We start from the raw sequence: 23,673 nt of genomic DNA, 5'->3' as shown, positions 1-23,673 counted from the left end.
CATTTATTTGGGTATATTGCCGATTAAAATTACATTTGGGTTCAGAAACTAAAATGCACAAATAAAGTGTGAGGATAGCACTGAATCTAGAACACAGCCTTGCTTCAGCAAAATCACCTCAAACAAGAAACTTCTAACTACGGGTAAAGCATAATTAACAATGTTCTATACTCTTTAATTACAAATGCTATTTTATCAACATAATATTGTCATTGTTTGAAGCAAGTCTAAATAATACAAACTTTCCAAAATGCTGGTCAGTTTCTGCTCTGGTTTTCACACTTCCTCTCTCTCTCACGCGTTCACGTGCAAATAAGCAGAAACATCTACACCTTTTTGCCAAATGCGGCTACTGAGAGCTTCATTTTCGTGTGACATTTCTTACCAATGTTCAGAAGCATATTAAACCACAACATGTCCCCTTATTTTTCCAAAAACAGAATGGGGTAAGAATGTGGACAGTTCCGATAAGGAACAATTATCATGGTTTATTCCTTAAATTAGGAACGCGCTACAGTTACAATCCTTCAGTTAGGAATGATGATACTTTCATGCTGCATATTCATATTGCAATGCAGTATTTATTTGTATAGTGCTTTTAACCACACACGTTGTTACAGGGCAGATTTACAAAGAACGGAGCTTTCCACTGCATTTCTGGATCTGATGTCATAAACTACAATAGCAACAGCAGCCACACCCACCAGAACAGCGACGGCCAATCGGATTGCAGCTTCAGTAACACCACAACAGTGAATTTCTGAAGGAGAAAATAAAGACTTCAGTTAGGTTTCTAAAGGAGGGTCATTTGATTTAAGAGTTGTATTTATTTATTAATACTGGGATTTACACCAGGTATGAAACAAATGCTGATATCAACATGGACGTACCTGAACAAGGTTGACAGACTTCACTGATGTCCAGATGTGTGGTCTGGTTTCTGATGGGATTGTTGATCACACAGCTGTAACTGTTTTTATCCTGATATTCCACCTCCAGAGGTAGAGAGAGACTGATGCTGAGATCAGACACACTGATGCTGGACAATAAACTGTTTCCTTTAAACAAGGAGAGAGTCACAGCACTCACATTCACCACTGAACACAACAATGAACAATTCTGCTGTGATGAAGATGATGATGAGGAGGAAGAACATTGTGAAGAGTCTCTGGTGATGACAGGAATGAACAGATGAGCTGGAGAATACAAATAAATAATTAGAAAATTAGATGTCTCAGGAAAAATAAAATGGCAGAAAATATATTTAGGATGGATTAATACAAAATAAATAAAATAATTATAATAAAAAAACAGTATATGCATGACTCAGCATGAGCCTCGGAATTATGGTTCTAGCACAACCAAAACATTAGAAGAATAACAATAACAATACATACTGTATATATTATACATATTTGACAATACATAAGGTGTTTGCTCCCCTAGCTAAGACCTACTAAATCTACTTCCAATCAACTTATGAATAATTTTAAATGAGTATTTTAATATTATGATTTTGTATCAGTAAAGTAATCTGAAATGGACAGTTACTTACAATAGACAGTGACATTAAATTTCTTGATTTGTTCCCCTGTCCTTCCCTTGATGTTGAGTTCATAGAGTCCAGAGTCTGTGGTTCTGATGTTCCTGATGGTCAGAGATCCAGTCTGATGATCCAGCTTCAGTCTGTCTCTGAATTGTCCTTCAGTACCATTAAATAATGAGATCTTGTTGTCGTCTAAGAGAGCTATGAGAAGACCTCGATCTCCAAACTTCCACAGTATCTTATTTCTCTGTGTTACATTAACATCAGTGTTTAGTGTGACAGATTCTCCCTCCATCACTGACACTGAATTTATTTCATCTGTCTCAACGCAAAACACACCTGCAAAAAAAGTTAGAAAAATGAAAAATACCTGAGAGAAAAGAGTACTAAGCACTACTTAAACTCATGAACAAAAGCTTTATTTTTATTATTTAAATAGCAATTTTGAAATAGTCTTTTTTTTTCTTTGTGTCAGTAGTTTGACATGTCCAGATGTTTTAAGATAATAAATGACACATGCTTAGAAGACAATAGCAATCTTTATTACAAGTGTCAAACCTGAAGCTATAATAGGCTACATACAACTTACCAATGAGATGCCATAAATAATAAAGCAAGGCAAACAGGCAAAGCATTTTCTTCTTTTCGTCTCCAGTATATCCTATTAATATTCAGAAATGAGAGAAAACTCTGTGAAAGTCCACCAGATATGCAATCACATTACAGATAATCTGAGAAGTTCCGTCCTAAGAGATGTTGTGAAGGTCGACAGTCAGTGAGAATAAACTCGCCTTTCACTTGTGTCAGGTTAAACCCAGGAAACACGAAGCAGGACTTTCAATGGTGTAGTTTTTCCCTTTTCGTACCCGAGTTACGTGTTTCATGTTATGAAACTTTAATAAACCTGCATCCTCATAAACCATCTTTCCACAGTCTCTAAAACATTCGCATGTGATTGTCGCATTGCGCCTTCTAGTGGGAGTCGCCTGGAACTTTCGATTTGGTCGTAAAGCAGATGTTACCTTGAGACCCTCTCAAATGCATGTCTAACTTTTTTTTGTTTTATATATATATATATTATATATATATATATATATATATATATATATATATATATATATATATATATATATATATATATATATATATATATATATAATAAAACAAAGAAAGGAAATCCATATTATAATATAAAATAGAATTATATTCAGTGCTAACTTGTAGACGAAGTTGGGGATGCATGGGGTCCAGTTAGGGGGACACAGCATTGTTAGAAAAATTACTCATATGAAACCAGGCTACTTGCTCTTATGATCATTAATCATTACTGAGGTCGACCTTTTTTAATGCTTTATTTGAACATTCAAGTAACTACAAAAATAAAACAATAACTATTAATAATATTTTATGAGAGAAAAATAAGGAGGCATTAAACAGTTAACATCGTAGCTAAAAACGTAAACAGAACTAGATAGTAAAATAATAATAATAATAAAAGAGATTACCGTCTGTGAAAAATGTACATGGTCTGAGGTTTTTTTTTTTAATATTTTTTTTTAAGAGAAGGCAAAATTGTACTCAAACCTTCACCGTGATGACGTCATGTTTGCAGCTCGCACTTTTGCGCTCGAGCGGACTCGGTAACAAGTATAACGATGAGGGTGTGTCTCACAAACGACCGAGATTTATAGCAACAAACTTCTCTATTAAACTTGTCTCTCACTCAACGCCGCAGCAATAATGAAGATCTTGTTTTTAATGTTTTTATCCATGTTCGTCACTGACGGTAAGTGTTTGAATTCTGATTTTCTTTGCTTTCGGTTTCACTTTCCACAGGATTACCTTGCCTGCGTCACAAATACTGACTTCAGATCTTCATTAATTCATTATTTAGCATAAAACACACTGTGAAGTTTGAATGATTACTTTTACATTAATATGTTAAAAATGAATGTGATATCACTGAAATGCAGCAGCAAAATCAAAATAATTAGGGAAACCATAAAAAAAAACTGCAAGTTACACTGGGCTTAAGACAGCGACGATAAATACACGACCACTCTCTTCAGCTGCTACATTAATTTAACAAACGTTTGACTTTTTTGAAATTTCTATTATCCCCCCATTCACCTAATCCTGGTGCTGACACATTTTTTTTTTATTTAATGTATTACTAAAATGTATACAACAAGAAGATAAAACTCTTGAGATTTAAAATTTAAAATCAGGGCCTGGCCAAGACAGGCAGCACACTTTTAAAATATAAAAACATTTGGGCAAAGGACAAATACATTAATTAAACTATCTGGTAATATATATATATTACCTTTTATCACCTTTATATTATACCATATTTGTACAAATTTTCGGGATGTCTAAATCCCTAAAAGGGTAAGGGCTTTTGTATTAGTAATAAACCATAATGCTCCATGATAAACAGAATCCAGTTCATGTAAACAATGCTTAAACAAAGCGCCTGCATGTATATACTATCAAAATAAGTCAATTGTGACCTGAAAGTAGTACAGTAGCCACCAATATCTTTAATGCTAAAAAAAACAGGACTTAACTCTGAAGAAAAAGTTCAACTTCAACATTAGTTTCTTAAAAAGTAAAATATTTATTTTGTGAAACTGCATCTATCACCAAGCTTTGGAGAGGAAGCAAGCATGCATTCTTTTCTTTTGACTGTCTATTTGAAAACTGGTGGGGTAGGTTTTATTCCAAGGAAGCCATTGCAGACATTTTCAGACAAGTATGAACTTGACAAAACTTTTATCCAAAGCAGCTTGCATTGCTTTCAAAGTAAACCATGTTGTTCATACACATCTATATATGGGGAACCAAATGTGATGACATTTGATAAATCCACAAAGAACATCTCTTAATTTTTCCATTTGTTCTCCAGGTGTGTTTGGTGTTGATCCCGATGGAGTGAAGACTGTGATAGAGGGAGATTCTCTTACTCTACAGACTGATTTTATTGAAATGCAGAAAGATGGTCTAACAGAGTGGAAATTCAACAACACTATCATCGCCACAATCAATAAAGGAACTGGTAAAGTTGAATACAGTGATGATAACCTGATGATGATGTTTAGCGGCAGACTTACTCTGGAACAAACTGGATTTCTCACCATCTGGAACATCAGAATCAAACACTCGGGAGAATATAAAGTGGAGAGTGTCAGCAGTGTAGGGACCAAATCCAAGACGTTCAAAGTGATTGTGAAAGGTGAGTCACTTAGATCTGGACTTCTATGTGAGAAAATGAAAGCTGAAAAACTGACAGTTAAGAGAGTTTCATCACTGTGAAACTATTTTTGCAGAATCTCCACTCAAATCTGTTGAGGATAAAGATGAAATAAAGGTGTTGTCAGCCACGAAGGGAAGTTCTGAGACTCTACACACTGAAACTGAACTACAGGAACATGATCTAATACTCTGGAGGTTTGGAGCTGAAGGATCTCTCATTGCTAAAGTTGATACAGAAGACAATCACACATCATACTATGATGGTGATGATGGGATGTTCAGAGGCAGACTGGAGATGGACAGAAAGACTGGATCTCTGACCATCAAAGACCTCGAATCTGAACAGACTGGAGAATTCAGACTAAAGATCATCAGCGACAGAAGGATTGTGTTCAAAAGATTCACTGTTACTGTCTCTGGTGAGTTTTACAGACTATGAGACATTCACACTTCCCATAAAGGACTGATTATGGAATGGTTATTTTTTATTGCAAACATGATACTTGACTCTGAACTGCTGTTAATCATTATCTTTTTTATACTATTCTGACCATTGGGCCCCGTCTCACACCTAGATTGCTTAAACTTCATCAATTCATTGTTGGTTTTTTATTGGATAGATGCGAGCGTCGCAACACATGTTTACATTGATCTACACCCAGCCTCCAACAGCGCGGAGGTGTTGGATAGTTCATAAAAGGAACACTCCACTCTTTTTGAAAATAGACTCAGTTTCCAAATCCCCTAGAGTTAAACAATTGAGTTCTCCCATTTTGGAATCCATTCAGCCGATCTCCGGGTTTTGCAGTAGCACTTTTAGCTTAACTTAGCACAGATCATTGAATCTGATTACACCGTTAGCATCTCGCTCAAAAAAGACCAAATAGTTTCTATATTTTTCTTATATAAAACTTGACCCTTCTAGTTACATTGTGTACTAAGACTGATGGAAAATGATAAGTTTAGATGTTCTAGGCTGATATGGCTAGGGACTATACTCTCATTTCAGCATTACGATCAAGGAACTTTGCTATTTTCAGGAGCTGCGTAATATCACTGAGCCTGCTGCACCCATGGTACAGCAGCAAAGTTCCTTGATTATTACGCCTGAATGAGAGTATCGTCGAAGATGCAGGGAGAAGTCGTGGCCTAAAGGGGGAAGTTGTGGCCTAATGGTTAGAGAGTCGTACTCGCAATCCAAGAGTTGTGAGTTTGAGTCCCGGGCCGGCAGGAATTGTAGGTGGGGGGAGTGCATGTACAGTCATCTCTCCACCCTCAATACCATGACTGAGGTGCCCTTGAACAAGGCACCGAACCCCCAACTGCTCCCCGTGCGCCGCAGCATAAATGATGGACACTGCTCTGGGTGTGTGTTAACATTGTGTGTGTGTGTGTGTGTGTGTTCACTGCTGTGTGTGTGCACTTTGATTGGGGTTAAAAGGAGAGCACGAATTCTGATTATGGGTCACCATACTTGGCTCAATGTCACGTCACTTTCACTTTCACTTTCACTTTCACCTGTTCACTTTTTCACTTTCACTTTCACTTTCACTTCCAAAATGGTAAAACTCAACTGTTTAACTCTAGGGTAGTTGGGAAATGCTTATTTTCAAAAAGTTTCTTTAACAGTACACCGTCTTTGAGTCTTTTCAAACTTCTTTTTGCACAGAAACGAAGGACAAAAACAAACTTTGTTTGAAGTATATCAGGGCCTTAATAATTTACATATTCAATTAATGACTGTCTCCCTTTTTCATTACAGTACCAGGTCTGTCTCCGGGTGCGGTAGCAGGAATATGTATTGTTATGCTGCTGGTCGCTGCAGCAGTTGTTGCTGTTGTGGTTTATTTCCAAAGTGATCACTATAAAGCTAAGAAACTCATGTGTAAGTCATACAAAAGTCATGCAGATTCATGAAGAATCACACAGTATCTTGGCATTTCTGACATGTTAATCTGTTCATTCATTTCTGTTTCTATGTGCTGTTGTGACATGAAGCGAAGATCTCTAAACAACTAGAGAAAATGAGTAGGTATTACAGCTGATGCAGCAGGAGGAAATTTTAGCTTTTGATTGTGATGTGCTTTTTGAAAGTCAATATTTATAATATTTTCACCACAAGTTCTGCTCGTGTTTGATTTATAGTGCAGTGATTAAGTGTGATTGTTCAGTGCTAAGGTGAATGAAATTCATGTCTCTCTGATTTAAGTGCTGAATTTACAACAACCTCACTTATAATCTCATTTCTGTTTCTATGTGCTGCTGTGATATGAAGTGAAGATCTCTAAACAACTAGAGCAAATGAGTAGGTATTACAGCTGATGCATCAGGAGGAAAATGAACAATTGCATCTGTTCTCAATTCAACAACTTATTGATTCAAATGATCTGATCAGAGCAAATCTCCTTTTAACAATTAACTGAATTCTCAAGTTTGACTCAAAATGAGCCATACATCTGAGATCCTTGGAGCCTAAGATTGTTTGGTACATCACATTAATGTTGGATTTAACTTAAGTTCACACATACAAAATTACTGATCATTAATATAAAGACATGCAGGACATGAAGTGGTTTTAAAAAGTGGCTGTAAAAATGTCATGTTCCACTGTTCATTCATTTAAAATCTCCTAATTTCTCTGTTTCTATGTGCTGCTTTGACATAAAGCCAATACCAGTGATAAAGAACTGGGTAAGTATTAAAACTGATGCAGCAGCAAGAGTTTAATCGTGAAACAATAGTTCATAAATGTACTATGAAAACCTTTTTTTTTTTAACAGTAGTTTAGCGTATATTAAAAAAAGAACAAGTGGATGATTTATTTCTAATGGCGTAACAGACTGCATCGGATGATTATATGTTTGTTCGGAGCATTTGACTGCAGATTGATTTGTAAATGAGGCAGAGCATAGAGGAGCGTTCTCAACCTTTGTTGAAAGAGTTGTACTGTATCTGACAGCAGATGTGTTTCAAACTCTAAGTAAATTATTTCGCCACGCTTTGTATGCAAATGGTTTTACATGGATAATATTGTCAAACTGTTTCCTATGCAATGACATTAGTCAAAACAGTTAACTAACAAGCATTAAAGGAGCCAACCTTTTCATTTTAGAAAGATGGTCAAATCCATGTGATGACCCCTTGCCTTCTGAAATAAAGAAATAGGATAAACATATAACAATGGGATAAGATACATCACTGATAATAGAAACTGCAATATTCCTTAAGAATATACAATCTTTTCAGTGTTTCTGACATCTTCATCTGTTCATTCACTTCCATGTGCTGCTGAAATCAAGCCCAGTTCTCTGAAAAACTAAAGAAACTGAGTAAGTATCACAGCTGATACAAAGAGAAAGAATAGCTTCATTATGCAGCAGTGGAGTTCAATTATAATCTCCTAATTTCTCTGTTTCTATGTGCTGCTGCAGATGAAGCAGATGTGAGTGAAAATGAAAAATGTAAGTATTCATAATCAAAATTTATATTTTTATTAGAAGTTCTGCTTTTTGTTTGATTCAGTCTAATAATTACTGAAGTATTGAGCTGCATGGCATTAATATACCAATTACTGAATCGCATACATTTCTGTAATTGTTACAGATCATTAAAAAAAAACATTATGCAGATGATGAAGTGATTATTAGAAGCACATGAAGAATCAGACAGCATCTTCTCAGTGTTTATCATGTTTATCTGTTCATTCACTTCAAATCTCCTCTTTTCTCTGTTTCTATGTGCTGCTGTGACATGAAGCCAAGATCTCTGCACAACTACAGCAAATGTGTAAGTATTACAGCTGATGCAGTGAGAGAAACGTGGACTTTATTGAGCTATAGTACAGTTTAAGTGTACAAAATAGTTTTCATAATATTTCTATTTTTAAACCACAAGTTCTGCTTGTGTTTGATCTAGTGTGATCATCCAGTATGGAACTGTATGCCATTAATAGACTCATCATGATTAAATCACTTTCAACATGCATACAATATTATATTAGTTGTTTTTGATTGCTAAAATGCTGAGTTTACAACAAATACATTTAGATCTGTGTCTGTTTATGTATGTGTTATTAGGGGTTGAGCTTCAGTCAACTTCAGTGTTTGTTCATGTCGATGTTGATTTTCTGTTATTTCTATTATTTAGCAGCAGTTAGCATAAAATCATAGTCCTTTGCGCTGTTATTTTGAGTTTTATCTGGACTGTGTGACTCAAAGCTGTACAGTATTTGTGTTTTTGTGTCATTGTGTTGCATCCATTGGCACATTACTGAACTAATAATAAAACTAATATTAAGTAGCATTGTCGGATCAAGGCTATGAAAATATTATTTATTGTTAATTCACATTAAAATAGAAGCCCGTTTTCACCACTGAATAAAAAAGGGGTAATTTAATCTTTTTTTTTTAAATTACAATAATGACTTTTTTTCCCCGAATTGCAAGTTTATTTCACGTAATTCAGATTTTTTTTTCCTCAACTGAAAAATAGGGAGATATAAACTTACAAATGGAAGTTATAGTTATAAGTCATAAAAGTCACAATTCTGATAAATTAAATCAAAATTGCAAGACATTGACATTAGAGAAAAAAGGAGAAAAAAGACTGTGTTCTTATGTTCCCAGCAATTTAATTCTGTAAATTCTCAGAACTCACATTTGCGAGTTTATATCTTACAATTCTGTCAGATTGTGAGATAAAAAGTTGCAAGTTGCAATTAAATGTATTTATTCAGTGGCAGAAATGGGCTTCCATATACTATAAAGATAACTTTGATTAATGTTCAAAAATATAATATTAATGGAATTGTTACTGTTTATTTTGAACAAGTCATGCAGATGATTAAGTAATTATTAAGCAGATGAAGAAAAACAGTATCTGAGTATTTCTGATGTTCATCTGATCACTCTTTTATAATCTCCCCATTACTCTTTCTCTGTTTCTATGTGCTGCTGTGACATGAAGCAAAGGGCTTTAAAGATGAATTATGTAAGTATCACAGCAGATACAGCAGGTTTTATTCTGCTACAGTAGAGTTGACATGTAAAATGATTTTTCATAGTAATTAAGTAGTCATTCAATGACACGTCATCACTGAACTTATTTTTAAACAACTGAATGCTAAGCAACAAATGCTCTGGAAAGTATTGTTTATTCACATTAATGATGCTTTAATGTTCACACACAATTTTCATTTTCAACATTACTGTAATTGTTACTCATTATTAATATAAAATCATGAAGTCAATGAACTGATTGTTAGAAGCACATGAACAATCACAGTGTTTTCTGTTTCTGTCATGCCCATCTGTTTATTCATATTCTCATTTCTGTGCTGGTGTGACATGAAGTGAATCTCACTGAACGACTGAAGAAAATGGGTAAGTAAACAGACAAGCTTTATTCTGCTACAGTAGATTTTAAATGTGTAGTATGAGTTTTTTAATATTCAGTATTTATAAGTTTCACCACAAGTTCTGTTTTAAGTGTGATTGTCCATTATTGAGCTGTATGACATTAATATGCTCAACATCCAACATTTGATATACAATACTATTTGAATTGTTCCTCGTTGCTTAAATGCTGAATTTAGAAAAGCTTCATTAGGTTCTGTGTTTGATTATGTCTGTTTGTGCTATTAGGGTCGAGCTTCAATCATCTGTTTGTTCGTGTTGTGTTGTGTTCTTCTTCTGTTATGTGTGCACACAGAACTCAAAAGAAAACAGAAAGCTGTATTTGATAACTCATTGTGTCAGGGTTTCTGTAATGTTCATCAGTTCATTCACTCATAATCTCCTCATTTCTCTGTTTCTATGTGCTGCTACAGATGCACAGAATATCCCAGAACGACTGTGTAAGTATTAAAACTGATGCAGCAAGAGACAAATTAGCTTTAAGGGTTTTGATTTTTTTAGATTCAATATTTTCCCAAGTTTGGTTTGGTGTGTGATTAAGTGTGTGAATGTTTAGTGTTGAGCTGAATGACATTGATATACTCATGACTGAATCTCTGTGTTTAAGATGCTGAATTTATAACAAACTCACTTATAATCTACTCATTTCTGTTTCTATGTGCTGCTGTGGCATGAAGTCGAGTTTTCTGAACAAGTAAAGCAAATAAGTAAGTATTGCAGCTGAAATGAGAAAAAAAATGAGCTTCATTATGCGATAGTAGAGTTTAATATAGAAACATCACAGGTGTTAAAAAATATATAAAATAATTGTTGTGAAAAGTGTTGTTTATTGACAGTTCATAGATTTAACTATTGTTTGCACAATATTAAAGTAATTATTATAGATCATTCTTAAAAAGTAATGTGGAGGATGAAGTGATGAATAGAAGCACATTAAGAATCACACACGTGTCTTCTCAGTGTTTCTGACTTGTTTATCTGTTCATTCACTTATAATCTAATTTCTCTGTTTCTGCGTGCAACCTTGACAGATGATGTGGAGACCTCTGAACAGGAAACACGTGAGTATAACTCAAAAAAATGTTGTTGTGCAACAATAATTGCTCAAATTTGCTTTGCTAAAACCCATAGGTTTGTAGAATTATAGTACAAATGTTTCATTACTGTACTTCAGTAAAGTTTTTGTATCTTTTTATAGTCTAAGTATTTTGTTGACATTTACTTTGCTACACTAAAATGTATACTTTTATTCAATTAGATAAAAATCTGATATAAATCACTTCAGTGTTCTTTGTGTAGTATTTCCCAAACTCTGATGTTCACATGTACACAGATTTGACCGGATGTCTGCTTTGTCTTTGTATTTCCCTGTTTCTAGGTGATGATGTCACACCAGAAGAGACACCTTCATCAGAGATCAGAGAAGGTGAAAGTAAACGGTTCATTCTTGTTGAAGAGACCGCCATAAGTAAAGCATTTGGTGCTGGTAAGATATTGAGAGACCAACGGGGCAGGAAGAGCATTGCAATCAGAGATAAAGATGATGAAGTTCAAACACATGGTGAGCAGCTGTCTTTTAATGTGATATATTAAGGGTTTGTTCATTCAGTTGCAATCATGCGGTATTAATTTGGACAGGCATTTGTGATTTAGTCTTAGTCTTTATCTTGAGACGAAAATTCTTAATAGTCTTTAGTCACTTGAGTCTTTCATAGTTTTAGTCGACGAAAAGTCATTGCATTTTTTTTGTCAAATTTTAGTCATTACTTTTAGTCATTATTTTAGTCAAACTGCAGTTACCAGCATTTATTTTGGTAGCTATTTCATATGTAGTTTTCAAACAAAAATAATCATTAATTCTTCTCTCTTTAGACCACATCAATTAAGCTTATGAAATATTAGAATCAAGGATTGAATTTGGAAAAACTTGAATAAATTATGACAATTTTCACTTTCTCAATTCAATTCAATTCATATTGCTTTATTTCTCTCTCTCTCTCTCTCTATATATATATATATACACAGTCAAGCAAATTATTCAAGCAATTTATTCAGACACCAGATTAAACCAGATAAACTTTATTTTTTACTAGTGGGTGCAAGACAATAGTTCATTTATTTATTCAAGTGAATATAGAAAAATAAACTGGCATATTATTCCCAATAATTATTTATACATTGGACTACCAGTAAAACTTTGACCTGTCCAAGTGTTTATATATATATAGTTTTTTAGACTGAGCAAAATTAAGCATTATTTGGTAAATGGTCAACGAAGTATATGTGTTACTATACAATAATAAAAAGTAATCCTGATGATGAAGTAATTATTAGTAGTACATAAAGAATTCAACACTGTGTCACAACCAATTCATACATATCTTAAAATATGTTGGATACAAATTTTTCTCAGGGTTGCTGACATATAATATAAGAGAATTCTCTTTTTCTGTGTGCAGATTTTACAGATGATGTGATGATCTCTGAACAAGAAACATGTAAGTACTACAACTGATTTAGCAAGTTCAAAATGTGATCTGTAGTGGGATAAAAGATGTTCAATGAAAAAGTATAGATTTTGTACAGTATATATGGATTTAATCGTGTTTTTGGCTTAAAACTGTGAAAACAGGTTTTCAAAACAAGCGATGCAAGATTAGTCATGTGACATAATCCTCAATACAGTGATCAATTAAAAGGGTTCAGTTTTGTAGATTTGTTTTCAGCAAAATAGAAATAACAAACGTTTACTTTTAAGGATGGTTTCATTTTAAATCGGCAAGAATGCTTGTAAATTCGGCATAAGTGTAGTGCAAAAACGTTGAAGAAGCTCCTGCATTAAAGACTAGGTTTGGGCTGATAGACGATGGCATTGGCCATCGCCGATGGCTGACAGATGTGGTCACCATGATTTTGCCAAATAAGACATGTTCCTGGATCAACATCTTTTGATGATCCTGGATCAACATTATTTTCCAAAAATATAGATTTAACCCAATCCCTATCTCTAAACCTAACCCAACCCATAATTTATTCCTAAAATCAGAGGGAAATGATAGCTGATTAACAAGGGTGTAGAAGCATCTCAATTCTGATTGGTTGATTGGAATGTTGTTCCAGGATCAACAAGGATGTTGATCCAGGAACATGTTGTTCTTGGTAAAATCATCCTCACCGACAGATATCATGATATTAACGCTCTCCTGCAATCCGCCGAATCCCAGTTCCGTGTTCGGAAAAGGAAATTAAGTGTACTACAGAAACAACAATGGGAATAAATAGCCTATGAGATGAGAGGATAAAAAAAAAATGCAATACTTTTTCTCACAGTTATATCATTGGGTAAATATAGGCAACTATAAAAATTGTGGGCATCAGGGAGCCGATTTTGATTACGGTGCTGTCATTTTACTTTCACTTTCACTTTTAAGATTCATGATCACAAGAACTCTATAGGGAGCACCAGTACTTACCACACATTTGACAAGATTAGATCTTTGTCATTGGTGCTCAGGATCTACAAATCTCTTGCCATCGTCCTATCAGACATTTCTCCTTACTTTGTTTATGTGGTATGTGAACTTTCCTGTAGGCTACCGCTAGCAAGCACCTAACCCTTTAGTGGCTCCGTAGAACGTGTTATTTGTTTAACACTTCAGGCACAACCCTAACCTCATTTAGCTGTGGAACTTGCTAACAAGCACGTTATTAGGAAAGGCAATACGCAATGATTAATTAAAAAATATTATACTCACTTCTGCTGGTGAAGCTGTATCACGCATGATTTGTGCAAAGATAGACACATTTAGGTAGAACGGAGGTGTTTTCCCTTCAAAACCAAACTTATATAATTATACAACACACATTTGTTCAAACAACATGAAAAAGTGCATTTTGAATCCGATGACCCGTAGGGCTGGGCGATATATCGAACGATATGATCATGCGCATCTAATCAGTAAAGCTGCTTCCGTGATCACCGCTAAAATCTCCATCACCTGCTTATAATTGGAGTCGCATTTAATAGACAGAGCCGTAGATCGCTGACAAGCCACGCCATATCGATATGGCGTGGCTTGTCAGCGATCTACGGCTCTGTCTAGGGCTGGGCGATATATCTAACGATATGATCATGCGCATCTAATCAGTAAAGCTGCTTCCGTGATCACCGCTAAAATCTCCATCACCTGCTTATAATTGGAGTGGCATTTAATAGACAGCAGAGGTGGGACTTTCAACTCTCAAAGGGTTAAAGTTAATGAGATAATTAAGTGACTAATTAAATGATGATTGTGCATTAATGATGAACACCTGCTGTTCTTGAGAATTACAGAGGATCATATGTTGATGTTTTATTGGTTAAAGTGATGCAACCATAATGGAGATCAGCGTGTGCTTTAGTGGGGCTCTTGACCCTTGACTTTCATGTTAGATCTCTTTATGTAGCATTGTATGTGGTGCTGTAAAGCAGCGAGAAGAAATTAATCTGTATGTGATAGGTGGTCAGATTACAATCAAGTTAACATTAGCTCTATTTAAGTTTAGCATAATCAAACCAGTAAAATTACACTCTACTAAGTGCATACAAAATTTGAAAAACTATACTCTGTAGACACACACAGACATCAAGAACCAGCATATGACTCTCAACAGTGGTGACAATCAACAAAATGTTGCATGCTGGGTAAAACCTTAGTAAAAACTCCCGTCATGCACTGCAGTATGAAAAATTGTCACCCCTGTTGAGGATCGTGTGATAAGTGTGTTTGTCTAAAAACCTGAACTGATTGTCTCCTTGTGTGTCTTTCAACATTTAGATTTTTTTTTTTTACTTCAGTTCAGTAATAGTTGAGTGTCAGTCTACTATCCAAAGATAAACACCATTTCATGATGTTCAGTCATCATGAGCTATAATCAGAAAACACATAAGATCATCTGTTACTGCAAGGTTCGACTCAGCAATGCATACATGTTTGTTGCGAAAACAATATTGCAATTGTTTTGAATCAAATTAGTTTGAATTAGTAAAAGGGTCAAGACTACTTAAAGCAAACCTTGACCACAATTATGGTGACATAGTGTTTGTTTTTTTTTTCGTTTACTTTTTTTGCAGTTGAAGGCTGTGGCTAAATTCAGTTGTAGTTCTTGTGTTTCTCTTTTCTTCAGTGATGTTGATTGTTGACAGCAGGTGTTCATCACTAATGCACAATTATCATTTAATTAGTCACATAATTATCTCTTTAGCTTTAACCCTTTGAGGACTTGAATATGACTTGAAGACTTGCTTGTGACTTGAAAGTCCCACCTCTGCTGTCTATTAAATGCCACTCCAATTATAAGCAGGTGATGGAGATTTTAGCGGTGATCACGGAAGCAGCTTTACTGATTAGATGCGCATGATCATATCGTTAGATATATCGCCCAGCCCTAGCTCTGTCTATCAGAGGTGGGACTTTCAAGTAGGGCTGGGCGATATATCGAACGATATGATCATGCGCATCTAATCAGTAAAGCTGCTTCCGTGATCACCGCTAAAATCTCCATCACCTGCTTATAATTGGAGTGGCGTTTAATAGACAGCAGAGGTGGGACTTTCAAGTCACAAGCAAGTCTTCAAGTCATATCCAAGTCCTCAAAGGGTTAAAGTTAATGAGATCATTAAGTGACTAATTAAATGATGATTGTACATTAGTGATGAACTTCTGCTGTTAACAATCAACATCACTGAAGTAAAGCGAAACACAAGAACTACAACTGAATTTAGCCACAGCCTTCAACTGAAAAAAAAAAGTAAAAGAAAAAAAAACCACTATGTCACCATAATTGTGGTCAGGGTTTGCTTTAGGTAGTCTCTTGACCCTTTTACTAATTCAAAGAAATTTGATTCAAAACAATTTCAATATTGTTTTTGCAACAAACATGTATGCATTGCTGAATCAAACCTTGTAGTGACAGATGATCTTATGCTTTTTTTGCTTATAACTCATGTCGATTTAGACATCATGAGATAGTCTTCTTTGGATTGTTGACTGACATTCAGCTTTTACCAGAGTTGGGACTTTCAAGTCACAAGCAAGTCTTCAAGTCATATCCCAAGTCCTCAAAGGGTTAAAGTTAATGAGATAATTAAGTGACTAATTAAATGATGATTGTGCATTAATGATGAACACCTGCTGTTCTTGAGAATTACAGAGGATCAGATGTTGATGTTTTATTGGTTAAAGTGATGCAACCATAATGGAGATCAGTGTTTGTTTTAGTGGGGCTCTTGACCCTCGACTGTCATCTTAGATCTCTTTATGTAGCATTGCATGAGGTGCTGTAAAGCAGAGAGAAGAAATTAATCTGTATGTGATAGGTGGTCAGATTACAATCAAGTTAACATTAGCTCTATTTAAGTTTAGCATAATCAAACCAGTAAAACTACACTATGGAAAAAAAATTAAAGTGAATTTTAAATCTTCTAAGTGCATGCAAAATTTGAAAAACTATACTCTGTAGACACACACAGAGATCAAGAACCAGCATATGACTCTCAACAGTGGTGACAATCAACAAAATGTTGCATGCTGGGTAAAAACTCCCGTCATGCACTGCAGTATGAAAAATTGTCACCACTGTTGAGGATCGTGTGATAAGTGTGTTTGTCTAAAAACCTGAACTGATTGTCTCCTTTTGTGTCTTTCAGCAATGAAGCATTGTGATTTTTTTTTTTACTTCAGTTCAGTAATAGCTGAGTGTCAGTCTACTATCCAAAGAAAAACACAATTTCATGATGTTCAGTCATCATGAGTTATAAGCAGAAAAAGCATAAGATAAGATGTTACTGCAAGGTTTGACTCAGCAATGCGTACATGTTTGTTGCGAAAACAATATTGCAATTGTTTTGAATCAAATTCGTTTGAATTAGTAAAAGGGTCAAGACACTACTTAAAGCAAACCCTGACCACAATTATGGTGGCATAGTGTTTTTTTTTCTTTTACTTTTTTTTTCAGTTGAAGGCTGTGGCTAAATTCAGTTGTAGTTCTTGTGTTTGTCTTTACTTCAGTGATGTTGATTGTTAACAGCAGATGTTCATCACTAATGCACAATCATCATTTAATTATTCACTTAATTATCTCTAGCTTTAACCCTTTGAGGACTTGAATATGACTTGAAGACTTGCTTGTGACTTGAAAGTCCCACCTCTGATAGACAGAGCCGTAGATCGCTGACAAGCCACGCCATATCGCGTTCATTATCGAAGGCGATTCATCTGCGATAATGAACGCGATATGGCGTGGCTTGTCAGCGATCTACGGCTCTGTCTAATAAATGCCACTCCAATTATAAGCAGGTGATGGAGATTTTAGCGGTGATCACAGAAGCAGCTTTACTGATTAGATGCGCATGATCATATCGTTCGATATATCGCCCAGCCCTACTTTCAAGTCACAAGCAAGTCTTCAAGTCATATTCAAGTCCTCAAAGGGTTAAAGCTAAAGAGATAATTAAGTGACTAATTAAATGATGATTGTGCATTAGTGATGAACACCTGCTGTCAACAATCAACATCACTGAAGTAAAGAGAAACACAAGAACTACAACTGAATTTAGCCACAGCCTTCAACTGAAAAAAAAGTAAACGAAAAAAAACAAACACTATGTCACCATAATTGTGGTCAAGGTTTGCTTTAAGTAGTGTCTTGACCCTTTTACTAATTCAAACCAATTTGATTCAAAACAATTGCAATATTGTTTTCGCAACAAACATGTATGCATTGCTGAGTCGAACCTTGCAGTAACAGATGATCTTATGTGTTTTCTGATTATAGCTTATGATGACTGAACATCATGAAATGGTGTTTATCTTTGGATAGTAGACTGACACTCAACTATTACTGAACTGAAGTAAAAAAAAAAAAAATCTAAATGTTGAAAGACACAAAAGGAGACAATCAGTTCAGGTTTTTAGACAAACACACTTATCACACGATCCTCAACAGGGGTGACAATTTTTCATACTGCAGTGCATGACGGGAGTTTTTACTAAGGTTTTACCCAGCATGCAACATTTTGTTGATTGTCACCACTGTTGAGAGTCATATGCTGGTTCTTGATGTCTGTGTGTGTCTACAGAATATAGTTTTTCAAATTTTGTATGTACTTAGTAGATTTAAAATTCACTTTAATTTTTTTCCATAGTGTAGTTTTACTGGGTTGATTATGCTAAACTTAAATAGAGCTAATGTTAACTTGATTGTAATCTGACCACCTATCACATACAGATTAATTTCTTCTCTCTGCTTTACAGCACCTCATGCAATGCTACATAAAGAGATCTAACATGACAGTCAAGGGTCAAGAGCCCCACTAAAGCACACGCTGATCTCCATTATGGTTGCATCACTTTAACCAATAAAACATCAACATCTGATCCTCTGTAATTCTCAAGAACAGCAGGTGTTCATCATTAATGCACAATCATCATTTAATTAGTCACTTAATTATCTCATTAACTTTAACCCTTTGAGGACTTGGGATATGACTTGAAGACTTGCTTGTGACTTGAAAGTCCCCACTCTGGTAAAAGCTGAATGTCAGTCAACAATCCAAAGAAGACTATCTCATGATGTCCAAGTCAACATGAGTTATAAGCAGAAAAAGCATAAGATCATCTGTCACTACAAGGTTTGATTCAGCAATGCATACATGTTTGTTGCAAAAACAATGTTGAAGTTGTTTTGAATCAAATTGCTTTGAATTAGTAAAAGGGTCAAGAGACTACCTAAAGCAAACCCTGACCACAATTATGGTGCCATAGTGTTTTTTTTTTTTTTTTTTCAGTTGAAGGCTGTGGCTAAATGCAGTTGTAGTTCTTGTGTTTCTCTTTACTTCAGTGATGTTGATTGTTAACAGCAGATGTTCATCACTAATGTACAATCATCATTTCATTAGTCACTTAATTATCTCATTAACTTTAACCCTTTGAGGACTTGGGATATGACTTGAAGACTTGCTTGTGACTTGAAAGTCCCACCTCTGCTGTCTATTAAATGCCACTCCAATTATAAGCAGGTGATGGAGATTTTAGCGGTGATCACGGAAGCAGCTTTACTGATTAGATGCGCATGATCATATCGTTAGATATATCGCCCAGCCCTAATGACCCCTTTAACAGTATAAATAGTTTCTGTTTCTGTTTATACAACTTATAAGTCTCTGTTTCCAGGTGTTGATGACACACAAGAAAAGACACCAAGACCAGAGCTCAAAGAAAGAGAAGGTGAACGGTCAATTTGTGTTCAAGAGACTCCCATAAGTAAAGTATTAGGTGATGATAAGAGATTGAGAGACAGACAGGGCAGAAAGAGCCTTGTAATCCGTAAAACCAATCCTGAAGATGCTGGAGTTCAAACACATGGTGAGTAGTTGTCTTTTAATGTAATCATTTTAATACAAGAAGGGTTTGTTCATTCAACAGTATTCATAGGTAACACTTGGTGCTCCCACAAAAGAAAGTGATGTGATGTAACAAAATAATGTGACAATCATGTGACCATGTCTACTAAATGTAGATGTTTCATTGCCTAATGTATCTGTGATTATTTTTAAAACAGGATCAGATGGAAAAGCTCCTGGAAATGAACTGAAAGAGCTGAAAAAAGGTAAGATTCTGTTGAACACAAAATGATTCAGATGGCAATATGTGTTGGTGAAATGATTTTGTACATTTCATTTCTATTGATAATTTGACGGGAAATATTGACATTTTTATTTCTCAGGAACAACTACAGGATTGATCTCCAGATTTCCCTCTTTTTACATTTCGGTAATTGTCTCTGTGTTTCCTTTTAGAATCAACAGGAAAAGACATGACTGAAGAAACACCTTTGATGAGCCAAGAGGAAGAGGATGGATCAAATCGGTAGAGAAGACACGCCCACCAGTGTCAATCACTGTGACATCATCAACATTTAAGTTCTTTAACAAGCCTCTAGAATCCATCCAGTCAAAATGAGAAACCCGTGAACAGAGAAATGTGTTGATGAAATAATGTCATATAACTGTATTAATGTTACACTACATACCTCTTACTCTAACATGTTTTTTTTTTTGCCACAGAAGCATCTGCCAAACCATTGTATGTGATGTTAATTTTGTTATTCAGCTTTGATTCCAGTGTCTCTAAAGATCACATGACCAGCTCCTCATGTGTAGAAATTCATCAGACTCTATATATCAGACACACAGTATTCAGTGTCAATGGGACGTTTTTGTTGCAGAAATTAACCAACTACCTTCCTTAGTAACCATTCTTTTTACACAACTTTCATTAAAATGAAAACTTTGCATGCTTTACTCTATTTTAAATAACATCTTAAATATGTAATCCATAGATATGTTTTAAAGAAAATCTGTTTCAACCTCCTTTAATCAAATTACAAATGTGACTTGAACTTGAGTGTATTACGTCCAGAGATGTATTTGTTTCTCTTTATTTAGCAGGAAGTAATAGCTCCCAGCTGACTCCAGTTATTGTTTGCCTGCTGTGTTTGGAGGAATTTATGACTTGTTGATTTGGTTTCTCTCCAGTGTTATTGTGTTTACACTCTGTTGTTGTAATTGGTGTTTATAAAAAATGAACACATTATGGTTTATAAGCTACCATTTGTTTGTGTATTGTTCTTAATTCATATATATTATATATATATACTAGTGGTGGGCATAGATAATTTTTTTTTTAATCTAGATTAATCTCACTGTGATCTTGAAATTAATCTAGATTAAAATGGCTCATTCGAATTGCCGTAGCTGGGGTCAGCGGGGCGGGGCCCCGGTGAAGGTTGTACCAGTGGGCCCTGTTTGAAATTGTTTAATTTGTATGTTGTGTATATATATATATATAATATATCTGGTGTCTGAATAATTTTTGGTTTTACTGTTAAAACTAAGTAATTCAGTCAAGAGCAGTGAGTGATTTTTCTTTCATTTTCTTGGATTAACATTACAGCAGCCAGTATCTAAATTAGGCGTGGCCACTTTAAGAGACGATGAACGCATCCTAGTACTCATAACTGACAGTTTTTTTTAATTTCCAAGGTGGAGGTTTTTACATATTTTGTATGTATTTGTCGGCACAAGAGCAAAAAGAAGCAAATTCGATGTTCAAGTGTTTTGAGAAGCCTTTCTCTGCGTGAGCCCTGAACACCAGAACACCGCGAGTACTGAATTGGGCTCTTTCACATCTTTTTGTTTGTTCAAACTGCGATTTGTATTTGTTCGTTCAGGTGCAGCAGGGACTTCGAGGAGAACTTCAAAGAAGAGAGCTCAGTTCAGTGTCGCTGTCCGTGATACGCGGCTCTCTCTCTCGTGCGCACCTAATGGCACACGCTACTCTGTTCAGTTTTTCCGCGTCTTGTGTTTGGATGCTTTAATGTTTAAATCAACAAGCGGTACGGCTTAAAAACACGTGAAAAAGATAAGCTTTCGTGACGATGCGCAGCAGTGGCCCGTCAACTGTCCTGAGCATCTTTTTAGGCTGGCCTCAGCCAGTAGGTTATATAAAATATCAAGGTGAAAGTCATCATATCTTGCTTAGTATAGACCCAGCTCCCAACCCAACTTTGAGAATAGATTAACGACAAAAATTTTTTATCGCCCGATAAGAGTCTCACGTTAACGCAGCACGTTAAAGCCGATAACGTCCCACCACTAATATATATATATATATATATATATATATATATATATATATATATATATATATATATATATATAATTTATTTATTTTTTATGTGGGAGGAGAAGATTAAGAAATTTGACTTAATCTTGATAAAATGACTTCCCACTTTGGAAGTATATAATCATTGTCATAAAATGGCTTTAATTTCCACAGCAGACACTTTAACAGTAGTGTCCTTAAAGAGGTGAAGGGGAAATTAAAACTAAATGCCATAGAGAGACCAATATGCTCAATGAAGACCAGGAGTCAAAGTAGAAGTTCGTTAACTTTAAAAAATGAAACATTAAAAATGAAACACAAGCTCTTAAACAAATCTTTATTTTTTTTTCTAATCTTTTTTTTTTTTTTTTTTTTTGTATACCAAATTTCACATAATTTTCCTCTGTGAGGGTAATTTCAAAGGTGCAACAGAGGGTAATTATGTTTACATCCATGTATTTATACAAAAATGCATTTAAAAATATATAAATATATTTATTCACTCTCTATCTATCTAAGATGGAGTTTGTTTCTTTAACGGAACAGATTTGGAGAAATTATGAATTATATCACTTGCTCACCTTGCTTGGTTCCTCTGCAGTAAAATGGGTGCCGTCAGAATGAGAGTCCAAACAGCTGATAAAAACCTCAATAATACACAAATAACCCACATGACACCAGTCTATCAGATCAGCTTTTTTGACTCTCATTCTGACGGCACCCATTCACTGTAAATGATCCACTGGTGGAATTTTAATTTCTGGGTGAACGGTTTCTTTCATTTGAAAGATCAGTTAAAATATCCTTCTATGCACATGCATGAAAATAAATGTTTTATGAACGAAAATGTATCTGGGTAGTTTTGGAATTATACAAACAACCTTCAGCAAACATATCTGGAACTGTTTCTTCTGCTCAACTGATGTTGGTCTGCATTTACTCCACGGTTCGGATGGTCATGACTAGTCTCATCTGTCCTATTCAGCTCATTTCTTGTAGATCTGATGTCATAAACCAGAAAAGCAACAGCAGCCATGCTTACCAGAGCAGAAACAACCAACCGCATCACAGTTTCAGTACAACCACAACAGTGGACGTGGTCTGAAAAAAAAAGAAAGAAAGAAAGAAAGATGCTGAATTAGAATAATGCTTTTAACTCTCTTTCAAACAGACTCATAAGTGCAGGTTTAATGGTATGTTATTCTAAGGAAGTCAAGCATTCACTGCAAAGGCAAAATATTCAAGCTTAAGTGTGTGTTTGAATATGTTTGCATGCACATTTTATTTGCTTAACCAAAAAAACATGTTTAATGTAAGCAATTCTAGACTCTTTTAAGGTATATAGACACATCTTTAATCTATGCTCACATTGAAAACTGTGTGATTATTTGATTCTTTCTCCAATATATTTTTTGCTTTTGAGCACTACTTAAAAAAAAAAAAAAAGAGCAACTTGGGGCACCACACCCAAACACGACCATCAGAAACTTGCTTCATGCCTCTGTTGCTTGTCTGTGGTTTATTCTTTTTTCCAATGAAACCATAAAAAGCAAAAACAAAACAAAAAAACAAACAGGTTATTCTTTCTCCACAAATGCATGTGCCGATTAAATGTACACCTTGAATGCAATGTAAGCCACATTAGGTAAATCATCTGTTGAATCAATAAATATAATGTAAATAAAAATGATGCAGTTTTAATGGGTTTATGTGGTTTTTGTTTCTCACCCATCTGCAGTAAGATGCAGTAACA

General features: G+C 35.0%; 1 protein-coding gene across 1 annotated transcript; it reads left to right on the top strand.

Annotated features, from left to right (window-relative positions):
* The first annotated feature begins 3,167 nt into the window (after nucleotides 1-3,167).
* Nucleotides 3,168-7,123, top strand: LOC113079610 (uncharacterized). Its single transcript, XM_026251854.1, has 6 exons — nucleotides 3,168-3,332; nucleotides 4,455-4,781; nucleotides 4,876-5,220; nucleotides 6,564-6,686; nucleotides 6,800-6,829; nucleotides 7,077-7,123. The coding sequence occupies exons 1-6, from the start codon at nucleotides 3,287-3,289 to the stop codon at nucleotides 7,121-7,123; spliced, it is 918 nt and encodes a 305-aa protein (XP_026107639.1). The 5' UTR covers nucleotides 3,168-3,286.
* The last annotated feature ends 16,550 nt before the right edge of the window (nucleotides 7,124-23,673 follow it).

This window comes from Carassius auratus, unplaced genomic scaffold (assembly GCF_003368295.1).
Source record: "Carassius auratus strain Wakin unplaced genomic scaffold, ASM336829v1 scaf_tig00028723, whole genome shotgun sequence".
Classification (NCBI taxonomy): Eukaryota; Metazoa; Chordata; class Actinopteri; order Cypriniformes; family Cyprinidae; genus Carassius; species Carassius auratus.
This window is presented reverse-complemented; position numbering and strand designations above follow the sequence as displayed.